The sequence below is a fragment of the Podarcis liolepis genome (genome assembly GCF_965112155.1).
Source record: "Podarcis liolepis genome assembly, chromosome: 11".
In the NCBI taxonomy this organism is placed as follows: domain Eukaryota; kingdom Metazoa; phylum Chordata; class Lepidosauria; order Squamata; family Lacertidae; genus Podarcis; species Podarcis liolepis.
Window position 1 is genome coordinate 3,858,844 of NC_139565.1, and position 19,176 is coordinate 3,878,019.

At 43.7% G+C, this 19,176-nt stretch overlaps 1 protein-coding gene across 3 annotated transcripts in view; it reads left to right on the forward strand.

The window, feature by feature from the left end:
• VPS13A (vacuolar protein sorting 13 homolog A) overlaps nucleotides 1–19,176 on the forward strand; it is a 152,658-nt gene that overhangs the window by 29,420 nt on the left and 104,062 nt on the right. For all 3 annotated transcript variants that reach the window (XM_083464715.1, XM_083464716.1, XM_083464717.1), the window contains exons 11-15: nucleotides 2,488–2,615; nucleotides 4,979–5,085; nucleotides 8,802–8,973; nucleotides 12,968–13,030; nucleotides 15,629–15,758. In XM_083464715.1, coding sequence (XP_083320841.1) covers nucleotides 2,488–2,615; nucleotides 4,979–5,085; nucleotides 8,802–8,973; nucleotides 12,968–13,030; nucleotides 15,629–15,758 — 600 coding nt within the window. The remainder of the gene's footprint in view (nucleotides 1–2,487; nucleotides 2,616–4,978; nucleotides 5,086–8,801; nucleotides 8,974–12,967; nucleotides 13,031–15,628; nucleotides 15,759–19,176) is intronic.

Genomic DNA, 19,176 nt, shown 5'->3' on the forward strand with positions numbered 1-19,176 from the left:
TCAGGTTGAACGTTTTCAGGTTTTGTCCCGCGGCGACCCGGAAGTACCAGAAAGGGTTACTTCTGGGTTTCGCCGCTCGCGCATGCGTAGACGCTCAAAATGACGTCATGCGCAGAAGTGGCGACGCGCAGACGTGGGTTGCGTTCCCCTCAGGTTGCGAACGGGGCTCTGGAACGGATCTCGTTCGCAACCAGAGGTACCACTGTAGAGCCGAGTGTCATCAGCATACTGCTGGCAATGTACTCCAAACCTTTGGATAATCACACTGAGTGGTTTCATGTAGACATTAAACAACATGGGGGAAAGGATTGAGCCCTGCTGAACCCCACATTGAAGGTTCCACAGGGCTGAAAAGCATTCCCCAAGTAACACCCTCTGGGAACGACCATCCAAGTAGGACTGGAACCATCGCAAAGCGGTGCCACCCAGCCCTAGTTCGGAGAGTTGCTCCAGAAGGATACCAAGGTAAATGGTATCAAAAGCCGCTGAGAGGTCAAGAAGAATTAACAGGGACATGTTTCTGTGCCAAAACTGGGCCTAAAGCCTGGTTGAAATGGATACAGAACATCAGCTTCCAAAAGCGTCTGGATCTGGTCTGTGACCATTTGCTCCAGAACCTTGCTCAGGAAAGGGAGGTTAGCAACTGGCCGGTAGTTAGTTAGGTTTTCTGAATCCAGGGAAGGTTTCTTAAGGAGTGGTTTTACCACCGCCTCCTTCAAACAGGCAGGAACCACCCCCTCTCGTAAAGAGGTATTGATCACCTCCCTGGCCCAGCCAGCTGTTCCCTCCCTGGTGGTTTTTATCAAGAAGGGCAAAGGTCTAGAGTGCAACTGGTCGCCCTGACTGATCCCAGCACCTTGTCCACATCCTTGAGCCTTACCAACTGAAACTCATTCAACACAACAGAACTAGACTGTGCTCTGGGCACCCCATGGGATTCATCTGCTATAACAGCGGAGTCAAGGTCTTGGTGGATGCAAGTGATTTTATCCTCAAAATGCTTTGCAAACAAGTCACAGCGAGCTACCATTGGTTCTATCACCTCCTTTGGGCCAGCCTGTAAAAGGCCCTGTACAACCTGGAAAAGCTCTGCCAGATGACATAATGAGGATGCAATGGAGGCAGCAAAGTTTTTGCTGCCTTCATTGCCACTAGGTAGGCTCGATAATGAGCCCTTACCAGTGTTCGGTTACATTCATTCAGATCTTTCCTCCACTTGTGTTCAAGCTGTCTCCCAGCTTGTTTCCTCGCCCTAAGCTCTGGAGTGTACCAAGGGCCCAATTAGGTTCCACAAAGTGGGAGAGGATCCTCAGGTGCAATCGTGTCAATAGTCCGAGTCATTCGGGTGTCCCAGAGGTCGGCCAGGGCTTCGACAGGGGCGCCAGTCATATTAGTTGGAATGCCCCCCCAGCTGTTTGGCATCCCACTGGATCCATCAGTCTCCGAGGGTGGACCTTCCTAATAGGTTCCCTGCCTCTGTGGAGGGGGAAAGGTGCTGACATCCTAAATCTCAACAGGAAGTGATCTGACCATGACAAAGGACTGATGTCAATCTCCCCCACCTTCAAACCACCCTCTTTCTGCCCAAGAAAACAAGGTCCTGAGTGTGGCCTGCCATGTGCTTTGGGCTGGTGACATGTTGGGACAGCCCCATGGTTGTCATGGTAGCCGTGAAGTCCTGAGCTGTCCCAGAGCCGGCTGCTTTGGCATGGATGTTGAAGTCTCGCAGAACCAGTAGTCTCTCAGCTAGGAGAATATCTGTAATAACATCAGGTCAGGGACTGTTATGTTGGAATCTTTCTCCACTATGAGCTTCCTGTTCTTACATCCTCCTCCTCAATAATAACAATAACAGTAATAACAACAATGGTAATTTCTTCAAGTAGATAGTGAGGTATATAGCTCAGGTGTGGTCAGAAGGTAAATCAGGGGTTATTCTTAGTTCCTGGGTAATTTGCAGTAGTTCAGCAAAAAGTTCAGACTCCCATCAATGTGCTGTACTTCTTCAAGGGAGCTCTCTGGCCAACATAAGCTGACCTATTTTATCCTTATATAAAGTTTAAACCAATAAGTTTGACTGAAAGTTAAGAAAGGTAGTGACTGCCTCAAGGCCATATTGTGTTTTGTTGATGAGGTCTGTTGAACCACCACATTCCATCTACTATACCACACTGACAGCTGAGGAGGTTTCCTCAGGGATGCTGGCTCATTCATAGGTTCCCTCATTTCACAACAGAACCTTTGTTCTGTGCATAGTTCTACTCATATAGACTACATTAGCAAGCACACTGCTTTTGATTGGGGAAGTGTTCACGAAGACAAGCGTTACTACCTGGTGAGTAGCAGGGAATCCTGTTTTCTTCGCTCACAATAGTCAAAAAAGAGAAGATCTACTCATAAACTAAATGATAAAATTGGTTACATGATCCTCTTCCCTTTTGAGTGCCTTGTTCTAAAATTCTGTTTTTTGTTGTTGTTTTATTGTAGTATTCCGTCCAATATCAGCTAAAGCCAAGCTCCGTATGAATCCACGATCTGATGTTGACTTTTCTGCACCAAAACTAGATCTAGATGTGAATCTCCAGGATATAGCCATAGAACTTAATAAACCACAGGTAACTTTCCAGAAATGATTTCAATTGAAATAAACTTCATTTTTCTCATGGACCCGGAAGCACATTATAACTTGACATTCCTAACACATTCCCTGTTGCAGATGAACTTTCTAAAATAATAACAATAATATAATGATAACACCCTCACCCCCCCATCCCTACAGCTGAACTTTATATGTAGATGGTGTCCCCCTGCTTTCATTGCTTCCCACCCCATCTCACTGCCCCAGTTTCCCTCCCCAGAACTGTAGTGTGTGTTCTTCCTCACTTCCAAACCACAAAAGAGTTGGAATGTCTCCCCTCTGTCTCTCCCATCCATAGCTTACCTTCAAAAGAATCTCTCTTCCCACACTACCCCATTTATCTTTCTTTCCCCCCTATTTCCATCATCTGCTACAAAATGTCTTCCTAGGGGCCAGAGAAGGTGCAAGGAGAGGCCCTCCGCTCCAGGTCATGGAAACACCTCTCTCTCCTATACTCCTCCTCGGGTGACCCAGTCAGATTCAGGTGGATTTCTGCAAGGGCTGAATTCCAAATTCAGTCTCATTCCATGTGCCTCTTGCACCTGCTAGTGGCTTAGACAGACAGTACAAATTATATAGAGAAAGAATTATCAAATTTGTGTTCCTCATTTTGTACACTGCCCTGGAATCTTTTGATAAAGGGTGGGAAAAAATGAATTGAATAAATAAATAATTTTAATGTAACTGAATTGTGAGGCCAACGCATTTCATTCATTTCTGTGTACATAATACCATATTATACAATGAGAGCAATAATACACTGAATGCATAAATCACATATATCAACAGAGACTGAATCTAATTATACAATCAACTCAGCTCAACTCAAGCAGTGGCAAAAACTACCCCCGTCCAGTTCTCAATGACAAGGAAAATATTTTTTAAAAAAAGGAAATGAAAGGAAGGAGGAGTGCAAGAACATTTGTCTGCCCTCATGCCTGCCCTGCTGGCAAGGAGCACAGCAGGGCATTGAATGAAGTGTATCAGCTGCCTTAGGTCTTTCCTCCCTGTGCCTAAAATAGTACAGTGGTACCTCAAGTTAAGAACTTAATTCGTTCTGGAGGTCCGTTCTTAACCTGAAACTGTTCTTAACCTAAAGCACCACTTTAGCTAATGGGGCCTCCTGCTGCCGCTGGTACTTAACCTGCGGTACTATTTCTGGGTTAGCAGAGTCTGTAACCTGAAGCCTCTGTAACCAGAGGTACCACTGTACTTAAAATATACTGTAATAAAGTTTAGAGGCAACTTGTTGCCACCTGCTGGATATCAGAGCAATATGCAGGAAAAATAACAAGTGTGTTCTATACATTGCAGACCTGCTCACAAGGACCCCCACCCCCAGAGTAAGGCCTGAGCCAAGAAGGGGGACAAACAGGACAGTCTGGGATTTAAGAATTGGCCACAACTTTATTGATTCCAGATGTAGGCTGGATTTGGCCTAGGCATTGGGTGTATATCGCTCACACCCCCTCACATGACAGGGTCAAGCCACGTATGACCCTCCCAAGCCATTGAAGTAAGCTCTATGGCCCATCTGCTGCACACCTTGGCTTTTGGGATAGGATGAAGCTGTTGAGGACGTTTCTTCGTTTGCCTGGCTTCTTATCAAAAAGAAGTTTCAGCATGCCCTTCAGCTCATTGGTCAAAGACTATATGGTGCTAGTATCAGTCAGACATCTTGTTATTCATTGGGAACATCACCCAAGTCAGAGCAAGAGCCTTATCAACAATTGTCTGGGTCAAATGGGGAAATTTCTATGTTATGCTGAAAATCAATAATAATTTCTATTTAAAACAAATGATGGTTTGGCTCAATTCCTTCTGGCAAGATTCTTAGGTCAGGGTCTGACATTAAAGGTTTTGCTTCTCTGTCTTTGCTTCTACAGCAGTAGTCCTTTTGAATGGACCATTTGCAGTGCAGGATTAACTGCTCATTTTGGGATAAACACTTGATTATGAACATTCACGTGTCTTCCTTCACTGAGTGAGCGAGAAAAATGAAATTTTCTGCAAATTTCCATTTACTCAGTAAAAAGAACAAAATTCTGTTTCACCCAGTTTCACCCAGTAGTTAATCTGTAATTAGTTAACCTGTGTCTCTAGAGCAGAACATGCTTTCACTCACATATTTGTCATGTTTAGTGTGATTTTCTTTTTTGGCAAGATGATGGTTAATGCAGAATCCTACTTGTATATCTGCATTTCTCTATTAAATACATTATTGGCAGTTTAAAAAAGAAAGTTCTGCTAACAACTAGCTTGTACTAAAAATAATGTTTTTAAGGTTCTGTTATAATTCTTTTGTAAGAAAACTCCTAAGTGTAACATTTTTTCCTGCAGTATTTCAGTATTATGGAGCTTCTTGAATCAATTGATATGATGACTCGAAATTTACCATACAGGAAATACAGGCCAGATGTTCCTGTTCACAACAATGCCAAGAAATGGTAACGTATCCATTTTTAAAAATAACTTGCTTCTAAAAATTACCTGTGATTTTTTTTTTAATCAAAACAACATGGTTCTTTCTGAGAGAAAAATCAGGCATGAATTCATTTTCAAATATATTTTCCAGGAGCGTTTTAACTCATCTCTTGTACATATTAATTCATATGTCTTTAAGCTGTGTATTGAAATGTGCACAACATAATTACAACATATTTCAGACTGTTAAACAAGGTAAGTTCTGTCCAGTGTCATACTTGGAGTAAAGTCTTTAAAATCAGTGGACTCAAGTTCATTTTTAGTAGGTCTGTTCTGAGCATGGAGAGGAGCATATTACTTAATCAGGTACAACCCTATGATTGGAGATGAGCATATGCCCCTCATTTCTGTTCTGCTTTTCTTTTGGAGGCTTAAAAAAAAGTTAACGCTGTCTGTCTCCAGAAGGCCTCTATTCTTTGGAAGAAACAAAAAGTATCACCTAGAGCTACTTTTTTTTACTATGGTTTTTCTGAATTCGTAACTGGTTGGCAGACCAAACTCAAAGAGTAGTCATTAATGGTTCCACATAAACCTGAAATAAAGTGACAAGTGGGGTACCTGTCTTGGGCCTGTTGAGGGGATGTTCATCAAATTTGCAAATGGCAACAAACTGGGAGTGGTAGCTAATACTGCAGAAGATATGATTGGGGTTCAAAATGACCTTAACAGATTGGAGAAACTAACAAAATGAATTTCAGTAGGGACAAATGTAAGGTTCTGCATTTAGGCAGGAAGAACCAGCTGCACAGATATAAGATGGGGGACACCTGGCTTGCCAATAGTACATGTGAAAAGGATCTAGGGGTCTCCACAAGCTTAACATGAGGCCGCAAAAAAAGCTAATGCTGGCGGTTCGAATCCCTGCAATGGGGTGAGCTCCCGTTGCTCGGTCCCTGCTCCTGCCAACCTAGCAGTTCGAAAGCACGTCAAAATGCAAGTAGATAAATAGGTATCACCCCGGTGGGAAGGTAAACGGCATTTCTGTGTGCTGCTCTGGTTTGCCAGAAGTGGCTTAGTCATGTTGGCCACATGACTCGGAAGCTGTATGCCGGCTTCCTTGGCCAGTAAAGTGAGATGAGCGCCGCAACCCCAGAGTCGTCCGCGACTGGACCTAATGGTCAGGGGTTCCTTTACCTTTATTCTGACTTATGTCCAATTCTGGGCACTGCAACTTAAGAAGGATATTGACAAGCTGGAACGTGTGCTGCAGGGGGCAACCAAGATGATCAGGGGTTTGGAAAGCAAGCCTTACAAGGAATTGTTGAAGGAGCAGAGTATGTTTAGCCTGGAAATGGGGAGACTGAGTGGAGATATGATAGCCATCTTCAAATATCTGAAGGGCTGTCACATGGAAGGTAGAGCAGACTTGTTTTCTCTTGCTTGGAGGGTAGGATTTGAGCCAGTGGCTTCAAGAAGGTAGATTCTGACTCAGCATCAGGAAGAACTTTCTGAGAGGAAGAGCTGATTTGAGGCGGTTGCTGATTGCCCAAATGGGTTGGATATTATCCCTCGTCACGTGATGGAGGCAGGAGAGCAAAGAACTCTGGGAGGCAGGTGCAGTCCCCTCAGTTTTTCTCTCTCCTGCCTGACGGATCAGATCTTTTCCCCTGGCTTTCACTGATCTTCCTTTTCAGTTAACTTTTTCAAATTTCAGCTGTTCTTTATTGTTCTTTTTTCTGGTGTTTTCCAATTTTTCTTATTTCCCTTTAATTTCCTGCTGAGTTTGGTCTCTAACTTCCCTTTCTCTCTGCTGAGGTAAAAAAAATAAAAAAAATCCTCCTGTGTCTTGCCGCTTCACTCTTACTTTTTCCTTGACTTTCCCTTCTTTCCTTTCATTCAGCCTCTACGATAAAACGTGTCATATTCCTGTCAGTTTGCATTTCTTAGTGCAGAAAGTATTGATCTCATGTGTAAAGATCTTTCCTATTCTTTTCTATTCCGATCAAAACAAGAAACTACTAGAAGCTTCTATGTGTGAGAGAAGCATAGGCAGAAGGATTAACAATTGTTTGGGTTATACCTTTTGGGAAGCTGCTTTGAACTAGTTCTCTTATCTCTGTTCTGCAGAGTCATGCTGACTAGAAATATAGGCCAAAAGGAGCCTGGGTCTTACTTTTCTCTTTATCTCTCTTCCTTCTGGTGTGGTGTTTCTTAGTGCTAAGGTTTAGTCTTATTATGAGTTAAGTTCATAAATGCTGCAACTGGATTTTATATGGACTGAGCCAATCCTGATTGTATTGGATTTGATAACCATTACGCTCATTTGCCTTCAGCGCAAGTAAAGCTCTGCCGAATGAAGTACTATTGCCTTTGGTCTATTTTTGGGAACTCTGCTGAACTCTGCAACGTGTTTAAGGTTTTCCTCCACACGAATGACACATGTATGACAATGTATGACAGTTCCACCCTTACAAGGAGGATTAGGGCCTGTGTCCCAGCCAACACAAATTTTGGCTCATCTCACTGTCAGCATCCACCACAGCTGAGTTTGTGGCTAATGCTGGAGATTTGTACAGCAGCTACTTGATCTTCACCAAGTACATTTACCAGGCACTACAAAATAGACCTGTTGGCTGTGGCTGATGCTGCCTTTGGCCGCACAGTACTTCAGCAGGTGCTTTAGTCATTATAACTGCAGTTGGGAAAAGCTGTGGTCCCAACCCATTCGGGTCATCAGCAAGCATCTCAAGTTGGACAGTTGGTCTTACCTTTCGAAGTGTAGATTTGAGAGAGGTTGCTGATGATACAAATGGTACCCATTTCTACTGTGGTCTGCAGTAATATGGGAAGGAGGGGATTTACTATACATTTTCCTTTCTGGCTAAGAACAATGTCTGATGCTGCTTGGTGAATCTGAAAAAACTGAGAGGACCGCACCTGCCTCCCAGAGGTGCAGAGGTGTTTGCTCTCCTGCACCTGTCACATGATGAGGGGTACTACCCAACCCATTTGTATCATCAGCAACTTCTCAAATCTACACTTCAGGGAGCAGATTCCCTCAGGAGCTTGTGGACTCTGTTTCACTGGAGGTTTCTATAAGCAGAGGTTAGATGGCCATCTGTCATGTATAGTGGTGCCCCGCAAGACGAATGCCTTGCAAGACGAAAAACTCGCTAGACAAAAGGGTTTTCCGGTTTTGCGTTGCTTCGCTAGACGAATTTCCCTATGGGCTTGCCTCGCAAGACGAAAACGTCTTGCGCTTTTTTCTTAAAGCCGCTTGAAGAGGCGCAGTTGCGACGGACCATGCTTCGCAAGACGAAAAACATCGCAAGACGAAAAGACTCACGGAACGAATTCTTTTCGCCTTGCGAGGCACCACTGCACAATCTAGCTGAGATCCCTGCATTGCAGAAGGTTGGGCTAGATGTCCCATGGGGTCTCTTCCAGCTCTACTATTCTATGATTTTATGAAATGTTACACATTCCAAAAATGGAAAGCTGGACAAATCTGGATTCTGCTGAAATCTTGGAGCTGTTGTGGTAAAAAGTTCCAAAGATTTGGTAGGGGAGAATTCCATAAGCATCCCATAAGAACATATTAAACTTTTGTGTGCTTTGGAGGAAAATCAATAACTGGGTTCTTTTGCACCAACTTAAGACTCATAATAAGATGTGCTTTAAAAGGAAAAATCCTTTTTCATATTGTGCTTTCCCAAAATGTTTTCTTTCCCCCCATTAGGTGGAAGTACGTTATATTTGGCATTCTTGAAGTAAATGTCCAACCGAAGTTACAGATGTGGTCTTGGGAACATATTCGTTACCATAGGAATAAAGTGAAGAGCTACAGAGATCTGTACAAAACAAAAATAACATCAAAGAAGCCTGCTGAGGAATGTTTGAACATGCTGGAAGTTAGTACTTTGAAATTACTGTTAATTTGGAGATTAACTTTTATAATAAACACTAAAAATCCTGTCTGCTTTTCCTGATAGTTTTCTAAATGCTGGTGTTGCATATTTACTTACATATTATGGTACACCATTTTAGTTTGTGGGGCATCATATTCAGTGGAAACGGTGTTCATCCTGTCGCAAGACACTAGACAGGAGCAAAGACTTGTGGGAAACAGGCTGGACTCCCTAAGTGTTTCCTCCTGTCTAGTGCAGACTGTACGTTCCTCTTGACTCAGCTAAGTTTTTTACTAGTTTCTGAACCCCCTTTTTTTCTTTAGATTTACCTTATCATCGTTTTAGTTTTACAGTTCTTTGTGCGTTGTGGTTCCCCGCCCCCCCCAAACCCTTTCCGTTGCTCTTTACATTTGGTTGTTCGCTTATAAGCCCCCTTTCTTTTATTCCTTAGTTGTTTACTTACATTGATAAATTTTCCAGAACTGGTGCCCTTGCTGCAGCACCAACAGCCGTTCCCGCCTTCAGGCGCAGCGGCCCACTGCCAGCGCGCTCTTTTTCGCAGTCTCTGCAGCCACTGCCATTTTTAGGGGGTCACAACTGTATTTCTGTCTTTCGTTTTGGTGTGCGCACTACTTGTGTCATGGGTGGTGTGGTGTTTGCGTTCTCCTGTCCTGATTTAAAAACAACTTGGCCACCTCCTCCCAGTTTGCTGTTTTTACACCGGCAACGGAGTGAGTGTCCCTGTTACATCCCTGCCTGGCTGCTTCTATTAGCCTTTGATCTTAAGCCTGCCTGCCTGCCTTCCAGTTTGCTTTGGCAGCGATGGAGTGCCTGCCCCTTGTCCTCATCCTCCTGGTCTGCAGCTGTGACAAGGAGAGAGTGTGTAGCTTCTGTTTCCCACCCACTCCTGCTCCATGGTGTGGCAAACCAAGTTTGGCGTGAGGCTTTTGCCTGCCTTTTCTCCTGGTCCACGGAGTGGCAAACGGAGATCTTTGGGCTGAATATATCTATTCCTCCTCCCGGTCCATGGTGTGGCAAATGGAGTTGAGTGTTTATTTGGTGAAAATCAGAGGCCTTTTGTTTCTCTGTGTGTGTGTGTGTGTGTGTGCGTGCGTGCGTGCGCGCGCCTCTTTGCTGTTCTAATAGCACATGGAGAACACTTGTGGCTGAAGCAGCCCACCTCCAAAAAAGCAAAGCAAAAACAGCATGGTGTCCTCTAATCTGGGAAATTTGCTAAGGCTTCTCCCCCAGACCTTCCAAAGAAGCAAGCCTCAGTGCCTAAAAGTGCTTCCACTCTGTCAAATGCTAAGACTATGCTGCCACCTGCTGGCGAGGGACAGATTGATGCTTTATCAGATTCTGAGCCAGAATTCTTAGGCTTTTTGGCAGAACAGGGACAAGAGTGTCATGTTCCCTCGCCAGCCACTTAAGGTGCCCCACTCCACCCCCCCCCACTTCTCAAACCTTTCCAGCCTCATTGATTGAGCAGTTAAAGAAAGCCCTAATTGCTTCACTGTCCTCTGAATTGCATTTAACTTGCTTACTTACTTACTTACTTACTTCCAAAGAAGCAGCCTAAGTTTTTTTTTTTTAAGCAACTCATTCTGCCACCCGGGGGGGGGGGCAGTTGGAGTTGGATCTTAGGGTCTCTTCCCCTGACACCTTCATCTCTATGGGAAAAAAGGCTGAGGATGAGTTTTCTTTTCCTTCCTCTCCACCCTCTTTGCTAGAAGCAGAAGTTGATGATTAGAGTGATGGTTCTGTTCAAGACGAATCCTTTTCTATAAGACTTTTCCAAGAGGCTAGTGCCCTCATCCTGAAACGTAAGATAATGCACACATTGGAATTATCAACTCAGTCTGATAAAATGTCAGCCTCAAAGGTGACATTTGTGTCTGCACTAATAGCAGCACCTCAGCTAACTTTATATTGGTGCCATCAGTATTGAAGGTGGTAGTTAAGTCTGAGCTTGACACGCCTATGTATTCTAGAAAGAATAATGCCCTGGCTGACGATAAGGATCCTGAATTCATGGCATATATTAAGATCCCTGTCACAGACTGACTGGTGTTAAATCTTTCATCTCCTCATCTGATCCCTCGGGAGGGAGATGCCCAACTCCGGGACATGACTTACAGGAGGCTGGAGTTCGCTCCATGTAAATTCATGAAGCAGCTGCCCTTTCCTTAAGAGCTTCCTGGGTTGCTTCATCATGTGACCAAGCATGCATTGTGTGGCTTGAGGACTTAATGCAATCAACACCAAAGTCTGAGTAAGCTACTAAAGGCTCAGGCCTTTATGGCTGATGCCTCTATGGATTCCGTTCAACTTTCAGCTAGAGTGGTGGTGTCCCAGGTAGCAGCTAGATGCACTTTGTAGCTAGAGCTGGACTGCGGATGCAGCATCTAAAGTGAACCGTTCTACCATTCCCTTTTCCGGCGGTCACCTTTTTGGGAATTGAAAAATGTCCTTATTGAATCAAAGGAAAAACGGAAAGTTTTGCTAACCCAGAGAGATTACAAGTGACCAGCCAGTTTCTCAACAAATGCTTCTCAATCTCAGTCCTTTCTCCTCTTTGAACCCAAATAGACAAAGGGACTTTAGATTCTGATCCCACCCCTTTTGTTAACATTTTCAAGGTAGGCAAGGGTTCCAGCGGTTCCAGGCTTCCTCAAATGCAGACAACCAAACAATGAACTCAGTGATGTCTCTTGTGGAAGGCTCATCTTTTTAGCTTTCTTCCCGCCTGCAAAAGTCTGTCTCCGACTGCTGGGTTAAGGAAATTGTTTCAGAAGGTTACCTAATAGACTTCATTTTGGTTCCTCCCGATCATTTCATCCCTTCTCCACTACCAAAAAACAAACTTTGTCTTCAAGCTGTTTGGTCTTTGATTCACTGTCTTCTTTCCATGGGAGCTGTAGTTCCAGTTCCTTCCCACCAGCGTCTTTGTGGTCTCTACTCCATATTCTTCGTTGTGCTCAAAAATAGGACAGAAGAAATGGCACCTCAGTCTCCTAGTGAAAGCGCCAGCCTTTCAAGAAGCGCTCAAAATAGCATCCTTCTCAGCACCCTCTTGGATACAGTGAAGGGGGAAGTGTCTCTCCAGAGAGGACAGTCAGGATCAAAGCAGCAGCATCTCTTTTGATTTCATTGAAAGTAATGTTCATCAAATTTATTATGAGGCAGCCTGCCATATTTCCAGAATTCTTCTGTGCTCTTATTTCATTTATTTATACTTCCATTCTGACCCCTAAAGCCCTAATCTTCCTTCACTTTACCCAAAGCATTTTTCTATTTTCATAGCCCCTATTTTGCCTACTCCAAATTTCAAGTCACCATTTATATTTAGTCATTAAGTTTGAATTGTGCTAGTACAGAAATGAATAATTAATAAATAAAGAAGGACTCTACTGGGCTCTGATTCCTTACTTTTCTCTATAGCATTCTGTAATTTGATTTCTGGTCTCCTGCAATAGGACCTACCTAAAGCCACCCAGCCTCTTTCCTATATCCCCTATATCCCCTTCAGTACTCCTGAAATTTGTGTTTTACTATGGTGTCTTTTCAGGAAAGAGTTTGGTAGTAATTTAAATACTAATGAATTCATTATGGCTTCAGCTTGTGTGGACTAGAGTCTATTTCTTCAGATGCAAGAAGTGTTACTTTGGCAGGTTGATGGAGTAGAGGGAGGAATTGTAAACAGTGAGATTAGAGGGAAATGAAATGAAAATTACAGTGTGTAATTGCTACATTAAAGTTTAAATATATGTAACTATTCACACAGTAGTGTTCATGATAATACAAATATCATTTAACCTTGATAAATTGTAACTCAGCTGTTTCACAACTTTCTCTCACAACTTCCTCTAACTCTGACCAGGGTGGTGGGGGGAGAGATCTACCATAACATTTCTCTTTTCATAAATAATTATGGAGGAGCCATTTTGCCATTTCCCTGTGTAGTGACATTTTATTTTACTTTCAACCCCCTTTATAGGAACTAGAGAAGACCTTGGACATATTCAACATCACTCTGGCAAGACAACAGGCAGAATTTGAGGTAACTGCTCTAAAATGAATTTGATTTTACGGAAACCATGAGTTAGTTGTTTAACATCTTTGAGGTTAAAAAGCTTCTATTTGCTCCTAGCTTGGAGAAATGCATAAAAGTCTTCAACAACAGCAAGTTCAAATTAAACTTCCGTGGAACAGTGTCTGTATATACATTTCAAATAAGTTCCAGTACCTCAGTCTTGGCATCTCCTTTTGGGAGGTCTATAGATTCAACCATTAAATTTTCAAGTTATAGTTACTTATTAATATGTTTCCAATATAATTTAAATTACCAAGCAATAACATAGGGTTGCACTTGCTCCTCCAGAGCTTCCACATTCTGATACAGATCTTCTACACACTTGCTCTATTCAGGGCTTTTTTGAGCCAGAATGCCCCTGGAACAGAGTTCTGTCACCCCCAGGAGGCCAGGGAGGGAGTGGGGGAGAGACCTGAGCAGCCTCAGCAAAACTCTGCTGCACCTCTGGCTCATGAGACCCTCCCCAGATCCCAAAGCAGCCGTCCTCTGCAGCTCCAGAGGGGGTCTCCTCAGGAGCAGGAGGTGCAGTGGGGCTTTGCTGAGGCTCTCCTGCCTAACAGCTGACCTCCCTTTGCTTCAGCTTTGCAAACAGCCCTGCTCCTCCTGCTTGCTTGCTTGAGCTGGAGAGGCAGGGCCTCTCTGTGAACCAGCTGAGCAGAGGTGCAGGGAAGTTCATTGCACTTTGCAAGCTGTCCTGTCTCTCCTTCTTTCTCAAGAGGAAGAAAGCACTTTTTCATGCTTTTAAAGCCCCCTTTGCTGCTTTCTGCCTGTTTGTGAGCTGAGCTACCCAGCTCAGAAAGCAGGATACTGTCTTGAGCAGGGGTCGGCAAGGCTTACTGGGCATGGGCCGGATCACTCCCGCGGAGATTCCCTGTGGGCTGGACTGGCGCAGTGCGATGCCGGAAATCGCTTCTGCGCAAGTCCATGGTGCCGGAAATCGCATCTGCACATGTCCAGATGCCAAAAATCGTGCATGCGCAGAAACAATTTCTGGTGCTGCGGACATGTGCAGATGCGATTTCTGGAGTCACGGAAGAGAGTCCCTGCGCCACGCTGTGCTGGTTTAGCGCAGCACACGGGGACTTGCCGAGTGGACAGCTTGGTTCGGGGGTGGCTCATGGGCCAGTTAAGCGACCCTCATGGGCTGCTTCTGGCCCATGGGCCTTAGGTTGCTTACCTCTGGCTTTGAGCCTTCCCTTCCCTCTTCCAGACAGAAGCTGTTGCTTGAAATTAAGGGGTGGAGGAGGAAATTGCTATTACTTTAAAGCCCCCTTTGCTCCATTCTGCGTGTTTGTGAGCTAGTGCAACTGAAGGCCATATGGTTATTCCAAGAGGGCCACAGGTGAAAAATGTGTAAATGGGCCATAGCGCAAGGCTAGGGGGCCACAGAGGGAAGTGAGAAGTGAAGAAAGGAAAAAAATCATTTTTAAAAATCCTGATTGGCTGACTATCTGCTTAGCAGGTAAGGGGGCATCCCACCAGGGCCTAGTGCTCCTTTTTGCCACATACATTTTCTTGGAGCAGTCCTGGTTTGTTTCCAGGGGAGGAGAGGGTGATTGCTGAGGCTCCCGCTTTGACCAGTAAAGCCCATGATACAGATCCCCAATGTCCAGTAAGTGTGGGGGTGGGGTGGCAGTGGGTAGGGCTGGGTGAGCCAGAGCTGCTTGTTGCCAGTGCTGGACCTGGTGGCAGCCTGGGTCTGACTCTGCAAGGCAAAGGGTGCAATCCACCCCAGCACCTAGCAGAGTGGGGTCGCCTGCTGCTGCTGACTCCTTAACTTCCCCTTTAAAGCAGCTCATTTAAAAGTTAGGATTGCCTCTAAAATGAGAGAGAGCTCTGTTAAGGCTTGAGGCAAAACATTGGATGGAAAGGGGGGAAGGGGAAGGAGCTTCTGATGAGACACTGCAATCCTCACCATGTCTACTCAGAAGTAAATCCCTCTCACTTCAGTGGGTCTCCCTGCCAAGTAAGTCAGAGTCAATCTAGGATTGTTGGTTTTGAGGAGAAGATAGGATGTAGAGTAAGCAAATCAAGGAGGTAGTAAAGAAAGAAAAAAGGTGGATTTACAAGGGAAATTGCCATCTTGAGCGAAGGTGGAAGAAGCAAGGGACCAGACACCTAGTGAAAGGCGCATACTAGGAATCTGAAGTCACAGTGCAAGCCTAGCCATGTTTACTAGGAAGCAATTTTTTTAAAGCAGGAACTTGGGGGAACTGAGTTCCCTTACCCTTTTAAAATCAATAGGGGGGGGGACTGGAACAGATATATACACCCAATACCCAAGCCAAAAATCCATCTACATCTCTAATCAATTAAGTTGTGGCCATTTCTAACCCAGATCATTGTCTGCTTGAGTTTATTAATAATTTCTTACATTTAGCCACAGCCTGGGGGTGGGGGTGGGGGTGGCACAGTGACTGCACCCGCAATCTCTCTATCTAGCCATTTATTTATTTATTTTGTGATGAGTTCTACTCCCCCCCTCAGGAAAACAAACACTGGCTCTATTGAATAAAGATATTGAATGTTAAACTTTAAATAAGATTGTGTTGTTTTGTGTAATAGGCAACTAAGGCTGGATTAAAGATTTTCAAAGCAGGGGCTAAACAAGATGATGAAGACTCTGGTGGCTGGTTTAGTTGGATGTGGGGTTGGACTGGAGGAAAAGGCAAAGAATCCACACAAGAACCCAAAGGTATGTATATGTCTATTTTGATTTAGGAATATTGTGAATGTTCCCAAATTGCACAGGTTGGGAATAATATGCTGTCAACAGAGGCCTGCTGAAACTGACAAGTCTTCAAATGGTGTATAAATGCCATCAAAGAGTCTGGAGTTCACATCTTGCAATGTTGCTTGGGGGAATACCTGATTTTTAAAAAAACAGCTAGATGCCAAACCCTGCAGAAAACTCCTTTTGTAGACTGGAGATCCAGGGCCCATCCAATTGCACTGCAGCTATTAAGAACATAATGAGTTCTTTATGTTAAGAGATTTAACTCTTAATTGAAGTTTTTTTAAAAAATCTTGGGCTTGTTAAATCATTGTTAAAACAGCCACACTGGCTGCCCATCTACTACTGAAATGGGTTCAAGGTTGAAAGCTCTGAGCAACTTAGGTCCATGGTGTCTTAACCCTTACATCCCTTGATCACTGAGATCATCTGCAGGAGTTTTGTTGGTCATTCCCCGTGTTGGTGAGGCTCATTTGACAACAAGAAACTGACTGAGCCTTTAGTGTCATCAGCCCTGTGCCCTGTGGAATACTCTACCAGTTAAGATTCAGCAGATGCATTCTGTGCCAGCTTTTAAATGCCTGCTGAAAACTTCTGTTCCACCAGGCCTTTGCAAGCAATTAAAATTACATCCTTCCACAATGGTTAATTAATGTTTGCTTTTAACTCTCTCTAACTTTTTATGGTTGTTACTTTTATTGCTGTAAACTGCTTTGATAAATATATTTTTATAACATAGTGGTAATTAAATGTTTTAAGTAGAAGCAACAGAAAGAAAAGGACAAATTCTAGCAATGTTACAAAGAAACTAGTCCTAGTGATCACCCAAACACCAAACCGCCTTGCAGATATAAAAGACAATTTTACTTAGTTCAGCAACTTAAAGTGCAACATGCATATCAAATCTATATAGTAATAGCGTCATACACAGTTGAAACAAGCAAATCTCTCTAAAGTTAGTTATCTACTGGAAGCTCAAAGTCCTGTAAGTGGGAACAGTTGCAAGAAAGGGTTCTTCACATGGCCATATGTAGAGGCAGGGGTCATACATAAGTAGTAATTGCAGACGGGCACCTCCTCACCGTCCCACGGCGAAAGCAGTACAATGGATCAGAAGAGCTGTACTCCGGATGTTAAGCAGGTTTCGCAACAGCTTCTTGGTGGGAGGGGCCGCCGCCACTTTATTAGCAATAGGGAAAGCCAAGGGCCAGTATTGTAATTCCCTTCACCCAATAAAAAGGATGCTTGTTAGTGGAAAACAAAAATAGAAACTCAGCCTACATGCCTCCTGCTCCATGGGAGAATAATAATACTGTCAATATATATAGAGAACACATATGGAGAAGATTTTGTAGAAGGGGAAAAAACCAGCTCACCCTTAGCTGAATTAAGTATCACACAACAATGAAGCATCCAAGCTTATATATCAAAACAGTTTAAAATCTGCCCCGAATGCTGGAAGATCTGGATTTGACAAATAGAGTTGAATGTCATCAGCGTACAAATGATACTGAAACCCATGAGAATGAATAAGCTGGCCCAAGGATAAAATGTAAAAAGAAACATCAGGAGACCCAAAAGAGCACATTGGGGAACTCCAACTGTAACAAGAAAAGTAAATGATGAATGACCTCCTGTAGAAACAATAAATGAATGGCCTACAGATACTAGGCAACCCACCTTAGAATAGTATCACAAAATCCCAGGTCACTGAGAAACCCAGCAAAAGAGCATGATCAACCATATCAAAGACTGCAGAAATAAAAAAAGGATTAAGGATAGAATATAAGCCTTTTGATTTGGCAATAAAGTCTTTACTGATCTTCATAAGACCCATTTCAGTGGAGTATAGGGAACGAAACCTATATTGCAGGAGATTCAGGGCCAAGCTAGAAGAAAGAAAATCAAAACAGAAAGAACAGCGTGCTCCTAAAGTTTAGGGCCGCGGGTGGCGCTGTGGGTAAAACCTCAGGGCCTAGGACTTGCTGATTGTAAGGTCGGCGGTTCGAATCCCCGCGGCGGGGTGAGCTCCCGTCGTTCGGTCCCAGCTCCTGCCCACCTAGCAGTTCGAAAGCACCCCTAAGTGCAAGTAGGTACCGCTTTATAGCGGGAAGGTAAACGGCGTTTCCGTGTGCGGCACTGGTGCTGGCTCGCCAGTGCGGCTTTGTCACGCTGGCCACGTGACCCGGAAGTGTCTTTGGACGGTGCCGGCTCCCGGCCTCTTGAGCGAGATGAACGCGCAACCCTAGAGTCGGTCACGACTGGCCCGTACGGGCAGGGGTACCTTTACCTTTACTAAAGTTTAGAAGCAAAAGGCAGCAGAGAGATGGGATGATAATTAGAAAGAGAGGAAGGCTGAATAGGTAAATGGCTGCTGTTTCTTATACAGTAGCTGTATTCTATTGCTGGTGTTAAAATTTGAGCTGCACTTTCAGATTTTCTTGTATCTTCAATATTTATATGTGGGGTGTAATACAAGACTGCTTTTTGGCTCACTATTGTTTAATCTGTACATAAATGAAGGCTTTCAGTAGCTTTCTTGGCCCCACCCCCCAGTTGGCGGTCGAATTATGCAGACAATTTGGCTCTTATTCCATTATCTGAAGTAGGTGAAAGAATATTGCCATCTAAATTTGAAATTTATTCTAAGCAGGAAGGCTGATCTATTAGATATAAGAGCAAAATAGTTGTGTTTGCCAAAAGGCCTAGGCAGAATAAATGACTCTTAGATGGCTATATTATCAAACATTGTAACTAATTTAAATATTTGGAGCTTAAATGTGGAAGCCACTTACGACATCTGCCTTTTTATTGGAAGCTATAGAGGTCGCTGTCTGATAGAATCAGTGATAAATGTTTTTGTTGCTAAACATTGTGACTATATTCTGTACAGGGCAATCACAATTTACGCTGACTTACACAATCACAGCTTTATGTAGACCACCAAAAAATAAATAGAAAGGGGTGGGAGATCCTTGGCTACTAACCTTAAAGGCTCTTGAGATCTTGCAAGGAAATCTCAAGCTCTCTTGAGATCATGCAAGGAAAACCATGGAAACAGCTTGCTTACTGAGCTCTGGGGCAGTTGTGTGAGGTCTCTGGGAGGCTCCTGCAGCGTCTCACAGGATCTCAGACAGCCTCAGTCTCACGAGATTCTAGACAGTGGGGACAGTTCCTGGGATTGTTCTGACTTTGCACAATTTTGCCTTTCCTCCAGGAATGTAACCCTTGCATAAAATTGCAGTTACACTGTATTGCCCTTTATACAATTTTTTAAGGAATAAAGTCCTCCATTAATTTCAGAATTTTGTAGAATTCTGATTGTTTTCAAAGGTGATTTTAAAAATCTAAATAGTTTAGGAAACATTACAATTTTAAA